Here is a 19,202-nt window from a genome sequence, read left to right as displayed (position 1 = left end):
AAACTACAAAAAGTAGAAGCCATATTTACAAGATATCAGGGTGACTTTTAAATAATACTATTTTTTTTTTTTTTACATTTATACTCGTTCTGAGACATAAATTGCAGCTTTGCAGCCAGCCTGTATGATTGCTTTCATCAGCTGATATCCAGGCACCTGCAATAAAGACGCACAATATGTAACTAATACACGCAATGGCAGAGCATGAACATATCTGTGGCTCTAGAAAAATAACTATTAAAACAATTCTTGTTATTGAGGTTTTATAGTTTAATATGCTAGTTCATGCAGTCACAAATTTAGGGCTGGGCGATGTAAAAAAAATATTTTATCGATAATAGCCTTAAAAAATATCACAATATCCGATTATATTGTCTACCCGAGCCCCGCCCCTTCCCCGCCGGAGACAACACTGCCGACATACACCGTAAACGCAGATCATCTTGAGTTTGGCTGCACTTTATCTAATGATAGCCTGAGATTCAGTTAGTTTAATTTAAAAATGGAAACTTTAAGGTTTTATTTTGTTACTGTAGCAAGGTTTGTTGATAAGGGAAGGGAACCGGCGAACGTTTCACAAACTTTAATCCAAAAATCAACAAACAAAACGGAAGTAAAGCCTGGTGCATAAAAACATAATAAAACCACAACAAAAATGTTCTAGGCCTGGTCCTCTCTCCTCTTCACTGTCGTCACGTTATGTTTATGCTCCCGGAGCTCCTTTTTGAGAAACACTATAGGGTTGGCCCTAGAGACCCCAAAGTTAGTCAGGTTACTATTTATTACCATCACTACAATTGTGCCAATTTTCATATTTTTTCTATTTACAGTTCATAGGGCTGCCATAGACTCCCACTGGGGAGGAATAATAATAAGAAAACTAATGGATACAATAGAGACTTCGCCCCTAATGATGTTTGATAGGGAACGCATCTCCAAAGCATCGTCGCATACACAGACACACGTTGCAGTTAGAGCAGTCAGTGCCGAACAACAAAAAATAAAATACAGTTAAGGGTAATTAAAGTTACAAAAGTTATTCTGTCAAGTTCAGTGAGTGATTTTCTTTTTCTTTTGTTCTTTGATTAACATTAATGGTGGCAGCTGGTATATAGCCTAGCTATTAGGCTGCTGTCAATGCATGACTCCGGTACGCCTACTGTTTTTCTTTTTCAACTGTTTACATTAACATAAGACCAAACCAACTGTGTTTCCCTGGATATTTTATAAAGATGAAAAACCGTACTCTCTAGTTATATCTCACATATTTATTAATACCATGTCCACACAGACGCGTTTCAGCCTAAGCCATCTGAAACGCGTCTGTGTGGACCTGGTATTAATAAATATATGAGATATAACTAGAGAGTGCGGTTTTTCATCTTTATTTGATAACTTCTTTATAACTCGCACCCATAAACGGTTTGGGAGTTGAGCGCGCCTGTTGTTCTCAGCACTACCTGGATATTTTGACATCATTGTATCTGTATTTGTCCGTGCACTATATGAGAGGCGGCTCTCTGTGAACACTGTGAACAGACGCCAAAGAGAACACTTCTGTGTGCGCACTGCTTTCTGAGCTGTGCACATATCCAAAGCACGCACGCAGAAGTGTTCTCTTTGGCATCTTCTTGCACTTAAACCCTAACCCTACTAACTACTAGCCTATAGAAAATATTTAATTCATGCTATTGCATGTGGCTATGTGAAGTATATGTCATTTTCCCCCGAGACATCGTCGATATACGATAATATCGTCATATCGCCCAGCCCTACAAATCATGTTACATGCCATTATTCAGACTTACTGATTCAGCATCATGCTCAAGTCCAGTGTCATGGTGCTCCATTTCATCATCCCGAAATTCTTTAATCATCTGACAATAAAAAAAAAAAAAAAATCACTGTAACATATTACTGCAGTCACAGGGTATATACAGTAATCATGGAATTAAATGTAATACCTTTTAAGACCTTTTTTAACACCCCTTCCATAAATTTTAAGACCTCATCGCCACTTCAAGCCGTTACATTGGCGACACCTTACATTTACTATATATTGATTGTAAGATAGCACATCTAAACAGTCTTCGTTTGTGATAACTCCTTATCAATGCAACATAATTCAGAAGGGAGGGAACGAAGCACAAGAGAATTAATTAAGTGACTAACTCAATGCAAGGTTTATTAGAAAGAGAAACCAGAATTAGACCAATAAACAAAACAATTGACAAAACTTATTGAAGAGGGAAAATAAACCTCTCTGAGCTAAAGGGACAATGAGTTCACAAAGTATATTCAAAATACGTATTTGTAACATCGACTCTTATAACCAGCTGCAAACCATAGCTATTTTGTGGTACACTTCTCATGACAAACACCTGACTGATCATCATACAGTTTGCCTGTGATTACGGAGTGCTTGATTTGATGCACCAGAGCAGAGTGTCAGTAGGGGTGTGCACGAATATTCGATCTGTAATTATTATTCTAAAAAATAAAATACTATTCGAATTATACTTGTCACGGTGTGGGTTTTGTGTCTTGTTCCTTGTTCTTGTCTGTCATGTGATTCCCTGTTTGTCATGTGGTCCTGCCATGTGTCTTGTCATTTGTTAATTGTCTGATCATTGTTCACAGGTGTTCCTTGTCTTGTAATTAGTCAGTGTATTTAAGCCCTCTTGTTTGCCCTGTGTTTTTGTCTAGTATTGTATGTTACCAGTGAATGTTTCCTGTCGTTGTTCTAGTTTGATCTCCAGTTTCCATCATCAAAGTAGTCCGTGTGACATCAGTGGGTAAGTTAGAATGTTTTGAAGCATCGAAAATACATTTTGGTCCAAAAATAACAAAAACTACGACTTTATTCAGCATTGTATTGTCTTCCGCTTCTGTTGTCGAGCCGCGTTCAGTGACACTGATGACGTAAGACGCTGCTGACCCACTGATGTCACATGGACTACTTTGATGATGTCTTTATTTCCTTTCTGGACAAGGACAGTATACCGTACATACATTTTCAATGGAGGGACAGAAAGCTCTCGGACTAAATCTAAAATATCTTAAAACTGTGTTCCGAAGATGAACGGAGGTCTTACGGGCTTGGGACGACATGAGGGTGAGTCATTAATGACATCATTTTCATTTTTGGGTGAACTAACCATTTAAGGAAATTAAAATATCTCTCTCTCTCTAAACTTATAAACACACATCTCTCTTTTTTTACGACTTACAAAATAAACGACATACATGGACAAGGTTTTAATGTCATTTTCAATTTTCTCTGCACAGTCCATCATCGGTGGCCAAAAGAAATCAAAGTGGCTTGACACTTTTTCCACTATTGTTCCACCAACAACCTGTGCCGTTGTACTTTGAAGATCAGGAGCAAATTAATGCTCCACACTCACCTGACATCAATTCTGGGCAGCGCGCACACACACACACACACACAAGATCAAATCACCATGGATGTCCTTTTTAATTTTTTTTATCAGTGAGCGGGAGCCCTTTGACAGGAGGATATAAAAACAGTTGAAGAAGAGTGGCAAACCATAGGGAGTCATCATAATTCATAAATGGTGTTAATAAATTTTTTGTGAACAACAATATTGTCTCTTTCTTCTAAATGGCCCTTGGAATTTTAGAAAAGGTATAAATTGGGTTTGTCTTCATAAAATGCTGTGTAGGACACTGTTTTGTAGCTGTATGACGACCAATAGAGAATAGTACAGCAGATATTTCATAGAGGATCCAGATTACACGGTACTGTGCGTCTAATGGGCTAAATTTGGTTAATGTCTAAATGTAATTTTATATAAATTTACAACAACATATTTTACTCAGTCTCCTGTATATAAAAACCTACGGTAAATAGGCCTGTAACTGCAGTAGGTCATATCATTACTTGTCATAACACATAGTTGATCCAACTATGTGTATTTTTCAATTCACAAAAACAAATAGTCTTCTGTAGGCTGAGTGAAGAGAGTGATGCCCAACTGAATATCTACAGATATTTTAATCTGTGCATATCTACACTGTAACCTTTATAATTAAATTAACAAAAAACATAAAATTGTCAAGTCTATGGACGGGTTATTAATGTGTAAAGGCCAATTTATACTTCTGCGTCGGGTGCGCGCAGTAGGTGCGGCGTAGCATACGCACAGACGCGTACCATACGCCCTACCCTTCGCCGTAACCTGACGCGCACCTCCTCAAAAATGTAACTACACGTCGCGACGACGCGGACCCAAAGATCTGTGATTGGTCGGCTTGGGAGCATCACGTTTCCTCCTATGTATTTCCGGCGTGTTCTTCTGCACCGCCCGCCATTTTTAAATTCTAAGTACAGCGAAACTGTTAAAAAACCCCCAAAAAATTACCTTTTCCACCTCGATAAGCTCCAACTCCAACATGATCTGCTCTCTTTCAGTCGACATTGCTTGTAGTAACCTAAACTCAAAACAGCCGCGAGGAATCATCTTCTTGCCGCGAGGAATCTAAACACAGTGGAACATTAAAACCCTCCGCCGCCAACTAGCGTTTCGGCGCTGTACTGCAGAGCAACGCAGACCTAAACGCAGAAGTATAAATGCTCATGACGGCGTCGCCTACGTGCGTAGCGTACGCCGTACACTACGGCGTACACTCGACGCAGAAGTATAAATTGGCCTTTAGCGTCGATTTAAAGCTGCAGTCCGCAGTTGTTCCTCTTTGTCGCCATCTCTGTTCGAAATCTGCAATTGCAGTTATTCGCGGAATTATTAACTTTACGTAAGTTGTACTTCAACTCGGCACACCGCGGATTAACACAATGTTTGAGGAGAGTGTGCTGTGCAGCTGTCAGTCACCGTGCCGGTGTGGATACTGGCATTCAGAATCACAGATTATTCTTTTTGGAAGTATGACCAGTTTTTCCTCTTTGTCGCCATCTCTCTTCGAAATCTGCAATTGCAGTTATTCGCGGAATTATCAACTTTACGTGAGTTGTACTTCAACACCCTCGACACGGCACAGCGCGGATGAACACAATGTTTTGAGGAGAATGTGCGGCTGTCAGTCACCGCGCCGGTGTGGCATTTTCACCCTAAAATGTCATCTGAACAAGTAAGTAACATCCACTTTTGTTCTGGTTCTGACATTGCAGTAAATCGCGCTGATTAAATCTAAAAATCGCTTATCATATCACGCAAAACCGTGCAAATTATACTTTGTTCTCAAATTGTTAATGTTAACAACGTCAGCATTGCGTGACTACATAATGTCCTTCCGATATGTATCCTTGTTTTCGCATGGGCCGGTTGCAGTCTCTTTTTTTCTGTAGCCACTCCGAAGTCCGAACGAAGTCTTTGGCATTTTACAGCGGGTGAATCTGTTGACACTGGTGATTGTCGTTTGAACCTTTCTGGATCCGCCATCAAATTGATACGTTTAATTATATCAAGTGCTGTGAGAAAAGGCTATAAATCTCCACCTCCAGCATCCTCACACGCAACATAGCCTACTAGCCGAGACTCCTCCTTTATGTGTACAGATGTGACGTAATGACGCAAAGACAAGCTCGAATCTCCCGCGGAAATCCACCAGTACCACTGGAATTAAAAACATTATTACAAGCTTACCGTTTTGAATCGAGCTAAGGGCAAGCAGATGGTTTTAATCACTGGCTGGTTATGCATTTTCTCAAATATGTATTTTGTATAATTTTTTACCCACAAAAAGCTACGGACGGCCGCTTTAATTATGTTATTTCGCAGTATATCTCCCTACTGGACGCATCAGGAACACTGCCAGGGGCGTATATCTACCGGCTCCAGGTCTGCAGCCTCCCCATATAGTAAATCCCAAGCACTAACTCGCAGTTTTAATTAAATGCACTGGGGAGCGCTGTGGAGCGTGTTTGTATTTGATCACATAATGTCATCGTCTGCCTCGCGAAGTTTGGGAATTACTTGGATGAAAATGATCTTACTAAATGATATTACAAAATGGAATTACTTTTAATCAAATTAATTACTACAAATTAATATCACCACCACAATGAGAAATCACATGAAATTGTGACCAGTTGAATGAGCAGTTCAACACCAGTTGAATGAGGAAAGACGTCCATCACTGCATTCACGACAGGTAAGCGCAGCTGAACCCGAGTGAGGCGAGATGATAACTTAGGCTAACTGACAGTAACATGATTTTGGAGACATGGTTCCTTTAAGTTTCGTTAAGGAAGACAGGTTTAATAACAGAAAACGCAAAGTGATGTTAGAAACTTCGTTATCTGTGCATGTGTCCCTGCAACGTCTGTCAGCGGCAGCGTGTTTTCTCACTCGAGCATGTGTGTTGTAGGGAATGTATTGTAGGCTTATGTAAATTCAAGCATGTCTTTGCATCATTACGTCACATCTGTACACATAAAGGTGTCTCGGCTAGTAGGATATATTGCGTGTGAGGATGTTGGAGGTAGAGATTTATAGCCTTTTCTCACAGCACTTGATATAATTAAACTTATTCATTTGATGGCGGATCCAGAAAGGTTCAAACGACAATCACCAGTGACAACAGATTCCCCCGCTGTAAAATGCAAAAGACTTTGGACTGAGAGTTTGGAAAAAGAGACTGCAACCGGGCCCATGCGAAAACAAGACTAAATATCTGAAGGGCTTTAAATGTAGTCATGCAATGCTGATGTTGTTAACATTAACAATTTGAGAACAAAGAATAATTTGCACGGTTTGACGTGATAATCGATCGTTAGATTTAATCAGCACGATTTACTGCAATGCTTTTTTTCAGTTAGTTGGTCAGAAGAACAAAAGTAGATGTTACTTACTTGTTCAGATGACATTTTAGGGTGAAAATGCCACACCGGCGCGGTGACTGACAGCCGCACATTCTCCTCAAAACATTGTGTTCATCCGCGCTGTGCCGTGTCGAGGGTGTTGAAGTACAACTCACGTAAAGTTGATAATTCCGCGAATAACTGCAATTGCAGATTTCGAAGAGAGATGGCGACAAAGAGGAAAAACTGCGGACTGCAGCTTTAAGATGTAATGTAAGCTTGTTGTGTATATTGCATTTCCCCATTAGTCAACGATGTTGTTTAACAACCGTGCGTAAAGGGACATATCACGCAGCAGTGCAGTCAGTCAGTGAGCGCGGTAACCGATGACGTCATATCTAGCGGGATTCCAAATAAACTACACAGAAACCCACTATTCGCCTACGCAATGATTAAATTCAGGCTAACTTTAGCATACAACCTCTTTGGATAAATATGCATAACGAAAAGATGATACCTTTTATATCATCCAAGGTATGATATAAATACCAAGGTATTAAAAACAATGTAATACCTTGGAAAATGGCATTTAAGACTTTTTAATACTTTTAAGGGCCATAATTTTCTCTAAATTGATTTATCAACTTTTAATACCTTTTAAGACCCCGTGGACACCCTGAGTTAGTAACATTTATTCATCTGCATCATACATATATTATTCAGTGGGGTTCTGCGTCTGACATCACTTTAGAAAATGATTCTATTTAGATATTAAGCTACCATTTCATCCTTTTTACAAATTATACTATCAGCATAAGCGAACCGTTGAACTGACAATATTTTTTGTGATACAAATGAAGCAATTTAATTTTAAATCCTCCAATACATATTTTAAGCAAGAGCCTCATCACTATTCTACTGTTTCTCTGTGTGTAAAGTATGAAGCCCACCATGTCTTAAGGATTTGACCCACCTGCAGCAGTTCTGTGTACTTCTCAGGATCTTTCTCCATTAGAGTTCTGATCTGACTGTTATAGTGCTCTGAGATACTCTCTTCTACAGCCACAGTGCAGGCCATCGCCCCTTCTTTTCCCAAGAGAGCAGAACCAGCTCCTGTCAAAAATATAAAATAAAAAAGATATCACACCAATGCTACATTTTACATTGAAGACTCTTTCTAGTACACAAAGGGTTCTCACATCTTTTGACCAATGATTTTCCATGACGACTTTTCCAGTTATCTGTGATAGCATACTAGGGCTGGGCGATATGGCCCAAAAAAATTATCACGATATTTTTTTTTATATCAGTCGATATCGATAATTATCACGATAAATGTCAAATCTTTATTTCTTTCAAGTTTAAAGGCAGATTTTTGCTCCTAAGTGAAAGTTGTATACACCAGAGCGTTAATTGTGGTTTTAAACTACTCTTTATTGTCAGAACATATCATGACAAACACTTGCCAAACAGGTGAACATTTCACAAATCTGAGGTAGAACATTCAAACATTTGTCATTTTTCCTTAACAAAATAAATATCTGAATAGAAAAATATTTCTTCAGCACAGTTTGCAGTGCAGGCTGCAATATTCAAATTACATGTTTTGTCTCGAAATGTTAAATGTATGTTCATTAACAAAAACAGTAACATCTGTTCTATAAAAAAAATGTAACGACCACATTTTTATTTGGTAAAATGTAATATTCTGACTGTTTGAGTTTTATTAAAAACCATTGGTCATCCAGTATCATGCATTTAGATCATGATAACCACAGATAAAACCAGGCATAGCCTATTGAGAGTGAGGAGTCACGTGCCGATTTGGGCGGGGTCTGAGCCGGTCGGCCATGATGGTAGGAGACGCTATCGGTTGCCAGGGGCAACGCCTTCAGAACTTTACAGAGGCGCGACTAAAACATTTCAGAAATAGCGAGAGAGAGACAGCGCAGCTTAGTATTTGTTTACATTTTACCGATACGCCGCAGTTTCTTTGGAAGATATGGAGAAGGAAGAGAAATGAAAGGGGTTCTATCGGGAGAGACTAAATAACAATGCTAGCCAGCTCAGAGAAACTGTCTGCTTGTCAATAAACTGACAGCAGCAACAGCGAGCAAAGCCTGCTTTCAAAAGCAACACATTTCAGCACAGTTCGCCTTTTATTTAATAGAAACGAACGAAATTAATACTCTGTTATTCATCTAGAGTTGTTTCATTTGTTATAGATATATCTGTACCGCGAAATGTTTTAAAAAGACACTTTTTTAATGACGTACGATTCGCATTGACAGGGGAATGTCCGATCTGTTCGCTTAACGTTGCACGGCAGGTGCAAATGCATGTATCTGATTCATATCAGATTTATTTCCACATATGAATGAGGCCTGAAACATCAAGTATGACTGAACTCTCGTAGTTTAACGTTACAGGTTTGGGGGTTTCTAAGTCTTGCACCCAGCCGCAGCAGACTTGTTCAGCTTCTAATGACTTAAACCTTCTGAACTCTTGCATTGTGTAGGCAGTAACGTTAGTCACTGATACCATAAACAAACCAGGTAATTAACTATGTCAGCGTATGTGAAAGGTGGTAGTGCTTTGGGTCTTTCGTCCATTCTGTAGCAGGTCATACCGTACGGGTCCATGTTGATGTCAAGTAACTTAGTTTCTCTAAAAAACGCTGCTTGGTGTTGTTATTTAGTCTCTCCCGATAGAGCCCCTTTCCTTTTGCTTCCCCCTTCTTCATTTATTCCCAAGAAACTGTGCCTTATCGCAAAAATGCAAACAAATATCAAGCTGCTCTCTCTCTCTGTCGCTATTTCTCTCGGTCTCACGGTCAAAGTAACCATCACAACGGATAGCGTATCCTACCAAGATGCGAATCCTTCCCACAATGCAACGCGGAGTGATACGCGTGACGTCACCTCCTCATTCTCAATAACTAAGCACCTCACTATCATGGCAAAATGTAACTTTATGGTTTCTATGGTAGGCCTATTTGTATGAAAAACAGTAGCCTAACAGTTAGATACATTATTAAATACTGTAATTATATTCCATTAGTCATTTAATACATTGTCTACATTAATAATATTATACAATTCAATATGTATATCCCACATTGATTTCATGGTGCAGTTAATATTACTAGGCTAACCTTACAGTACATCCATGGTAGGCTAAATGGATTCAGTATCAATTCAGATTCTGACTGTATCGTTGCGCGCAGTGTTTCTCCTGTTTGTCAGCGGTGTTTTATTTGCCTTTAAACATTTGTGTTCTTCGCTGAACTCAAGCGCTTCTCACTGGATCTCGTGAGCGAGACGATCAGAGTAAACGCGCCTGCTCTAGTGAGCTCGCGCTGCCGTTTGGACTTTGAGCCGAGCGGATAAACAGTCCGTGTGGCGCGCGGTTCAAATGAGTTTCGTTCCGCTTTTGGCGCATAAACATTATCGAAGATTTATCGACCTCTTGATATCGTTTTATCGAGAAAAATTATATCGCGATAATTATCGTTCTCTTTCATCATCTCGTGTTCGAGATCCACCTATGGCAAGGGCATCCGTACCTGACCTCTACAGAAGCATCCAATTGCACCAAGTCTGGCTAGACAGACAGAATGCCAGGTGCAGCCAATGCCAGGTGAGGCCACACCCCCTCACCTACGGGCATATAACATCTGGGCGCGCTGCTATTCCTCAGTTGACATTCGCTTCTCGCGATCTCTGAATCTCACAACTCGGTTGATTTTTTACACTGCTCACCTCGTGTCTTCAGGAGGACATATCGACCAGATCAGCCTCCGCCGGACGTGACAGTTGTTTATTTTTCAACTACTGCTGCTTTGCATTCGGAGCCGCCCACGCTCTCGCTATTTTCACCGTTTCTCCTCACGGCTGCCCGCCACGGATTTCTCCGTTTTCTTCGCTGGTATGTCACTGTCTAAGCCTGCAGCCTCTCCAGGGGATAGCATATCACGGGCCTGCCCGGCCGCGTGTGGTGCCCTTATCGCAGCTAAGGATCTTCATCAGCTTTGCGTGGTCTGTTTGGGTCTTAAGCACGCTCGGGAAGCCCTGGAGAACCCGGAGAATTGCAGTTTCTGCCTCATGCTGCCTAGGAAGCTGCTTAAACGCCGTCTTAAGGTGGCAGTGACACAGTGCACCGGGCTCAGCCCTTCTGACTCGGACGGGGGACACGGTGATGACGACGCGCTACCGGGGGCCTCCCGGGGCGCAACGTCTCTCGTCTGGGCTGACCAGCCCAATCCCGCCTTCCCCGAGGAGGACATCTTCGGGGACAACCTCGCTCTCGTCCACGAACTGCCCGGTTCTGGCGAAGAGGAGGATGCGGCCATTCTTGGGGTTTCAGAGGACGAGGAGGCCATCCCGCCCTCTGGTGTTCCCCAGGCTACCGCCCACGCGGTTCTGCCTCAAGCCATCCTCCTGGAAGTGTGTGAGCGAGCGGCCGCTCGTCTCAACATCGAATGGCCGGCACCGCAGAGCGCCACCGACCAGGAGAGGGATATTTATGATGGGAAAGTGCTGGGACCCCCTCCCGGCCCGAGGAAACAACTCTTCCCCATCCTCCCGGCGTGCGCGAAGCACATGAGAAATTATTGGAGCGACCCGCTCGACTTCAAACACGGTCTCACGGGACTCGAGGTTAAGGACATGGCGGCGCACGGTATGGGCGAACCTCCCGCCGTTGAGCCTTCCATCGCCAGGCACCTTAACCCCGCTCAGGGCGGGCTGCTCGCTCCCCCTAAGCCGGTCTTGCCCAACAAGATGGACCGTTTTGCTGCCTCCGTTCACCAGGCAGCTTATAAGTCCTCGGCCGTGGCTGTCAGGGCCCTTAACGTTTCTTCGCTCCTTTCCGCCTACCAGGCGGAGATCCTCGAAGAGTTAGGGCAACAATTGGAAAAGGGAAATCCTTCTGAAACCCTGTGGAAGGAGATCCTCACGGTGAACGACCTCGTCCTCCGCAACGCTCGGCAGGCCGTCCAAGCTTGCGGGGGCTCCATGGCGCTTTCCGTGGTCGGAGAGCGCGCGCTCTGGCTGAACCTGTCGGGACTCCCTGACAGTGAGAAACGGCGCATCGCGGGCGCCGGTGGAGCCCGGCCGGGCTCTCTTCGGCCCCGCCGTCGCACTGATGCAACAACGGTGTGACGATCAGAAGAAGGAGGATGAGGCTTTCAAGCTTTGCCTTCCCAGGAAGTCAGTCCCACGCCAGGCGCCCCCTGTGCGTTTGCCTAACCCACCGGCCACGGGACGACAGTTTCATCAGGGCAAAGAAAAGCCCCGCAACAAACCACCCCCTCGGCAACATAACCCAGCACCTACACACAAGCACTGGGGTAAGCCCGCTCCCGCCGCGGCCGGGAGACCTGCGAATTCCAACCCCACCGACTCGAAACGCAAGCGGCCTGCCTGATGTTCAGCCGATGGGGGCTTCGAGTCCTTGTTCACGGCCCGCAAGCCCTTCGGACTCCCCTCCTCTTCTAGGACCCCCGTCCAAAAGACCCAGGGGGTCCCGCGGATGGGTCAGCTCTCCGCCTGTAAACGAGACTGCCCAGCTCGTGTGTTCGAGAAATGTGTGTTTTCCCCCCACGTTCAGGGGGCCCTTTGTGAGGGAAAGTTTAAGCTCAGTGACACCACACTGCCCACACTCTGTTCCCCTCACTCTCTCAATAAAGGCTTCGGCCCCAGTGTTTGCCCAACACAAAACACACAAAACACAAAAAAATACGAATCAAATGAATTCGTTTCGGAGAGAAAACCTCTCTCCGCAGAGAGAATTCATCTCACTGCAGAGAGAGGAAATCCCTCCGAACCCCTGCATGTCGCCTCTAGTGTGCCCACTAGATGGCGCCATTGCATCACAAATAAACCTGTCGGTCTCACACAGCTCCGCTCTGGCCCGAGCGGGAGCTCTCGCGAGTCACGAAGCGGCTTGGCGAACCGTTTCAGCTCCCGAGTGGGTGATGCGTACAGTAATGCAGGGTTACAGATTGCAATTCGCAGTAAAACCCCCGCATTTCAACGGCATTCTCTTTTCTCACACGGAAGAGAACGCCTCTCACATTCTGAAAGAGGAAATTTCATCTCTCTTAAACAAGGGAGCGATTCAGGTGGTACCCCCCAATCTGATGAACCAGGGTTTTTATTCCCGTTATTTTCTGGTCCCGAAAAAAGGCGGCTTTCTCCGCCCTATCTTGGACCTTCGAGTGTTGAACAAACATTTGAGGAAATACAATTTCAGAATGCTGTCACAAGGCGCACTCGCCCGTGCCATAAAACAGAACGACTGGTTCACATCAGTCGATCTGAAAGATGCTTTTTTTCACATAAGCATCTATCCTCCGCACAGGAAGTTTCTTCGTTTCGCCTACCAGGGCATATGTTACGAATTCACAGTTCTTCCGTTTGGACTCAGTTTGAGTCCCCGGTCTTTCTGTCTGTGCGCGGAGGCGGGCTTAGCACCTCTGAGAATATCAGGTCTGAGAATCCTGACTTATATAGACGATTGGCTCATCATAGCCGAATCAAAGGAGAAGGTGTTGCAGGACACCGGCCGTATTCTCGCACACATCACATCGCTCGGGTTCCAAGTGAATGTGAGCAAGAGCAATTTCACGCCCAGTCAGAATGTCATTTTCCTGGGCTTGGAGTTGAATTCGGTCTCCATGCGAGCGCGCCTCTCTCAAGAGCGCGTTCGCTCTCTGATGAACTGTCTGACGCAGTTCAGAGAAGGGGCGAAAGTGCAATATCGCACATGTCTCAGGCTACAGGGTCTCATGGCTTCATCCACCCAAGTTGTGCCATTGGGACTTCTGAGGATGAGGGCGTTCATGAAATGGGTCTTGTCACTACATTTCAGCCCGAATCGCGACCTTTGCCGCTCGGTAACAGTGACACACGCCTGCTCGGCGACCTTGCGCCACTGGGAGAGCGAGAACTTTTACGCACGGGGAACCCCTCTGGGAGCGGTTACGATGCGGAAAGTTGTGACGACAGATGCGTCCTTGACAGGCTGGGGTGCCACCCAGGAGGGCAGAACGGTGAACGGTCTGTGGCCAAACAGACTACGTTCAGCGCACATAAACTATTTAGAGCTTTTAACCATTTGGAAAGCTCTGAATCATTTTCTGCCTCGCCTGCAGGGACATCACGTTCTAGTACGGTGCGACAATACCACGGCTGTGGCTTATATCAACCGTCAGGGCGGCATGCGCTCGTCGAAACTCCACGCTCTAGCTTAAAAGCTTTTGGTGTGGAGCAGACGGGTTTTCCTGTCGTTACGCGCAACTCACGTTCCGGGCATTCTGAACAGAGGTGCGGATCTGCTATCAAGGGGAAACCCAATCTACGGAGATTGGCGTCTTCACCCTCAGATAGTGGAAATGCTATGGATGAGATTCGGAGGGGCGAGCGTAGATCTATTCGCCTCGCGCGAAAACTACCATTGTCCTATGTTCTTCTCTCTAAGGGACATGGACGCGCCCCTCGGGGTAGACGCACTGGCCCACCCATGGCCCAGAGTGCTCCTGTATGCTTTTCCTCCCCTGTGCCTGATACTTCCCTCATTGGCCAGGGTGAGAGAGCAGGGCCTGTCTCTCATTCTGATAGCACCCAGGTGGCCCAAGGCACCATGGCTGGCGGAGATAATTCCTCTGTTATACGCCGAGCCGTGGCGCCTTCCCGTTCGCACGGATCTATTGTCCCAAGCCAACGGGGAGATTTACCACCCCCACCCGGACAGGGTGGCTCTCTGGGCCTGGCCCGTGAGAGGACGAACCTGAACGCACTTGGGCTTTCGCCGCGTGTGGTCGCCACTATTCAGAATGCCAGGGCCGTCTCTACACGGTCCTTATATGGCTGTAAGTGGCACGTGTTCGAAGGGTGGTGCGATGGGCGCGGTCTCACATCTTATCAGTGCTCAGTTCCTGATATTTTGTGTTTCCTTCAAGACCTCATGGAAAAAGGGAGGTCTTTTTCCACCATTAAGGTCTATTTGGCTGCGATTTCAGCCTGTCATGTGGGTTTTGAGGGCTCTACTGTCGGGCAGCACCCTCTAATCCGCAGATTTATGAAGGGTGCACGCCGCTCGTTGCCAGTCATCAGGAGAACTGTTCCGGAATGGGACCTCTCCATGGTGCTGGAAGCACTGTCTCAACATCCTTTTGAGCCCCTGGGGAGTATTTCCCTCAAGCTGCTGTCCTTCAAGACAGCTTTGCTCTTGGCCTTGGCATCTGCTAAACGTGTCAGTGAGCTACATGCACTCTCGGTTCACCCCTCGTGCACTAAGTTCTCCCTCAGTGGAGATAAGGTTTCCCTTAAGCCTAACCCGGCCTTCATGCCGAAGTGCTTCCCTGCGTTCACTTCGGAGGTGTTGGAGCTGTCCGCTTTTCACCCTCCACCTTTTACCTCTCTGGAGGATCAGAGGCTGAATGCTTTGTGTCCAGTCCGTGCTTTACAGGCTTATATGACCAGGACCAACGCTTTCCGGAAGAGCGACCAGCTCTTTGTTTCATGGGCCCCTCCGCACAGAGGGAGTCCCATATCGAAGCAACGCCTCTCACATTGGGTTGTGGGCGCTATAACTATGGCTTATGAAGCAAAGGGAGTGCAGCCCCCAAGGGGCATCAGAGCTCATTCCACAAGGGGCTTAGCCGCCTCTTGGGCTTTGTTTAGGGGAGTGTCACTGCAGGACATCTGCTCCGCTGCCAGTTGGGCTTCTCCTCATACCTTTGTGCGTTACTACCGGCTGGATGTCACCAGAACCTCGGTAGCACATTCGGTTTTAGGGGTGGGGTCTTCTTAGCTCTTCCCTGTACTCTGTTGATACCAATAAGAGTGAATGGGCCGGCTGGTCATGTTCATTCTTGCCACCAAACATTTACTTCCCGCTATGGGTATAGTTTAATTGCCTTGGTGGGTTGGGGGTACTATCATGTATGTGTCTCATGCATGCTTCATGTCCTGCTTGTCCACAGCAGTTGGTGTGGCGTCACCTTTGCAGGTTCATGATTAATGGACGTGTCAGGCACCGCCTCCCCGAGGTGACCGTCTTTCTCTGGCCTTCAGAACCTCACTGTGAGTGTATTGGGCAATCGGGGAGCTGTCCATGTCTCTCCCATAGGTGGATCTCGAACACGAGATGATGAAAGAGAACAATAGGTTACTATCGTAACCCCGGTTCTCTGAAACATCGAGTGGAGAGATCCACCAGCTTTGCCCCGCTTGCCGCACGAGAAGCGAATATACTTACTGAGGAATAGCAGCGCGCCCAGATGTTATATGCCCGTAGGTGAGGGGGTGTGGCCTCACCTGGCATTGGCTGCGCGCTTCTGTCTGTCTAGCCAGACTTGGTGCAATTGGATGCTTCTGCAGAGGTCAGGTACGGATGCCCTTCCCATAGGTGGATCTCTCCACTCGATGTTTCAGAGAACCGGGGTTACGATAGTAACCTATTGTAATCGTTTTATCGCCCAGCCCTATAGCATACTAGACATTTTTAAAAATCAATGTATAGAGACAGTGGAGCAATTTATTGATATTTATTAATTTATACCTTTTCCAAGCCTGAATAATACTATTTTACACTACCCCAATATTTCCAGGGTTTGGGGGTACCCTGTGCACATAAAAAAAGTTGTGTCTGCACCAACATATTGTATAAAATAAATGAGTTTCCTGGACTGAATTCTTAAGAAACATTATTTTCTAAAACAGAGAAGAAATAATGTAACAGCCACACTCACCAAGGGCAAATCCTGCTATATTCCACAAAGGAAGCAGGAGGGTCGGACGCACCCTGTTGTCACCCAGTATCTCATTAAACTTACTCAGGTGGTGCTTCTCTTGATCCCACATTTCCTTTAACAGCAATTGAAATTTCATCAGAAGTTGACATTCAAAATCACATTGAATGCATAATTCCATAATACATTAGACCTCAATGTTGGTCTTAAAAAAAAAAAAAACTTACAGTAACTTAAAAAAAAAGACATAACTTAATCCCTCCACATGCAAAATAAAGAAAAAAAGTTACATTTGTGTAATAACTGTCAGCTTTTGTGGTAACGCTTTAGATTACAGCCCGGAATTAAGAGGAATTTACAGAGTAACTTTCGGTAATTATAGTGTACCTATAACGTACTTACAATATAAGTATAAGGGAACAATATTTTAAGTTTGGGGAATAAAGGGGTAACAACCAGGAGAATAAAAAAAATATATTTATAATGCAAGTATTATAGAACTAAGGGGTACTTATTCTACTATTATGATACAACAATCTTACATTTGGGAGCAATTTAGCGAGAACATACACTGCGTACCTTTTTGTAATAATTGTGCACCAATACATACTGTATAGGCTTTTTTTAAATTACAGGGTACATATCTATGCATTTATACTTTTTTTTTTATAGCAAAAGTGCAGATGTTTAAGTTTGGGCTAACATGTTTCAAGGCAAGAAAAGCTAAGACTATTGCATTTTTTTTTTTTAAATACTGGGAAATACAGTATATCTTGTTTAATGTGGTTACAGGGTAAGTGGTGCTTGTATAATAAATAAAGGTTTCTGAGTCAGTGATATAAGATTGTTTATGCATTTTTATTGTACTTACCCTGTAACTACATGGAACAAGAGGGTAACAAGCACCACTAATTTTACAGCCCACAATGTCACACTTACCCTGTAACTACATGGAACAAGGGGGTAACAAGCACCACTACATGAAACAAGAGTATCTTTCCCCAATATTTGAGCAAAAGTTGCAATAGTTTTCGTTTTCAGTGCGCTTTTGTTAAAAAGATTACTTTATAAATGCATAGATATGTACCCAGTAATATTTAAAAAGCCTATACAGTATGTACTGGTTCACCATTATTTCAAAAAGGTACGCAGTGTATGTTCTTGCTAAATTGCTCCCAAATGTAAGATTGTTATATCATAATAGTAGAATAAGAACCCCTTAGTTATATAATACTTACAGTTCTTTTTTTTTAATTCTCCTGGTTGTTACCCCTTTATTCCCCAAACTTAAAATATTGTTCCCTTATACTTATATTGTAAGTACGCTATAGGTACACTATAATTACTGAAGGTTACACTGTAAAATTGCTTTAATTACGCAGTACTTTCCGGGCTGTAATCTAAAGCGTTACCGCTTTGGTTTATAGCTAATACCTGAATGAGTGGGCGTGTTTGTGTACAGCCGAGAACAGCCATCTGACCAGCATAGATTCGGTTGGCACCATATTCTCCTGCATGGTCCACTCTCATCATCCTGTGAAGCATGGCTTTTTCCTCTTCATTATTGGTGGGAGGCAATACACTATATCCCCTTACACATGGCACTGCAACAGAAAAGCACATAAACATGCAAAGATAGATAAGCAAGTACCACTTTAAACTAAAAAAATCAGAGAGAACATTAGTTCTCAAGTGGATTGTTTTAATATGCAGGAGCTATGAGCACTACAACAAATAACATTACAAGAATAAACATCTATCGTGATAAACACCAAACATTTTCCAAATATTGATAAATTTGACAGCATACATTGTTAACATTGTCTCTAAAGCTTTATTAATGTGCTTTGCTTTTCATTTTCAAGTTTCAACTCTCAAAACTATAACATTTGGGGGAAAAATTAAATATGGAGGCTAGAATCTGTGGATTTAATTCCCTGTGGAGAAGTATTACAAATGTGTAGTCATAAGGAAAGTTATGAAACTGTTTCATTGATACTTACTGTTTGTACAAGGCTTACCCGCTGTAGGAAAGATAGTCTGTTGAGAACCACGAAGCATAAGCTGAGGTCTGACAAACCTTTGCATGTGTGCAATTTGTGTTTGATCACGGAAAATTCGTCAAATGTCATTGAAAGGAGCTGGGGGTTGTGGTCGGCGTCGCACCCGTCGCACGCACGGCGTTGGTTACTAAACACTGTAATCGGCGCTTGATAATGACGTCAGTGACCGAGGTTCTGAGAACGTTACCTTCGCGCTCAGGTAAATCTTTCCTTTCGTAAATATGAGGTCGTTTAGAACTTACTCAATACCATGTGTTTTTAAATTCATTTTACTGCATTGTTTTAATATCTTGCATTGGTATTGTGGAAATACCTCCATTCCAGTGTCACCATGTTTGGATGTTAGTTATTTTGTTTGGAAATTTGATTTATTTTGAAGTAATATAGTTATTTTAATAATTTGATAATTTAATATTTTAAACATTATATACGTCTGGTGTTAAATGATTCAACAGGCCAATTTTTAGTTTCATGTGAGGGTGCCCTTACGAAAAAGAAGTTTATTCAAGTGTGCCATAGTATACTTCTTTTAAACTAAAAATAAGAAAGTATACTTTCAGTCTACATTTTATGTACTTCTCAGAAATATACTTCAAATTGC

At 43.6% G+C, this 19,202-nt stretch overlaps 1 protein-coding gene across 1 annotated transcript; it reads right to left on the bottom strand.

Moving 5' to 3' along the window:
• Positions 1–53: 53 nt before the first annotated feature.
• LOC130097230 (5-demethoxyubiquinone hydroxylase, mitochondrial-like) lies at positions 54–18,141 on the bottom strand. Its single transcript, XM_056264018.1, has 5 exons — positions 17,973–18,141; positions 16,539–16,653; positions 7,755–7,894; positions 1,809–1,877; positions 54–156 (listed from the first exon to the last, which is right to left on the bottom strand). Exons 1-5 carry the CDS (start codon positions 18,081–18,083, stop codon positions 79–81), a joined length of 513 nt encoding a protein of 170 aa, XP_056119993.1. The 5' UTR covers positions 18,084–18,141; the 3' UTR covers positions 54–78.
• Between the last annotated feature and the right edge of the window lie 1,061 nt (positions 18,142–19,202).

This window comes from Rhinichthys klamathensis, unplaced genomic scaffold (genome assembly GCF_029890125.1).
Source record: "Rhinichthys klamathensis goyatoka isolate OS25496 unplaced genomic scaffold, OSU_Roscu_1.1 h1tg000213l_1, whole genome shotgun sequence".
NCBI lineage: Eukaryota > Metazoa > Chordata > Actinopteri > Cypriniformes > Leuciscidae > Rhinichthys > Rhinichthys klamathensis.
Note: the sequence above shows the minus strand (reverse complement) of the source record. Positions and strands in the feature narration are given on the sequence as shown.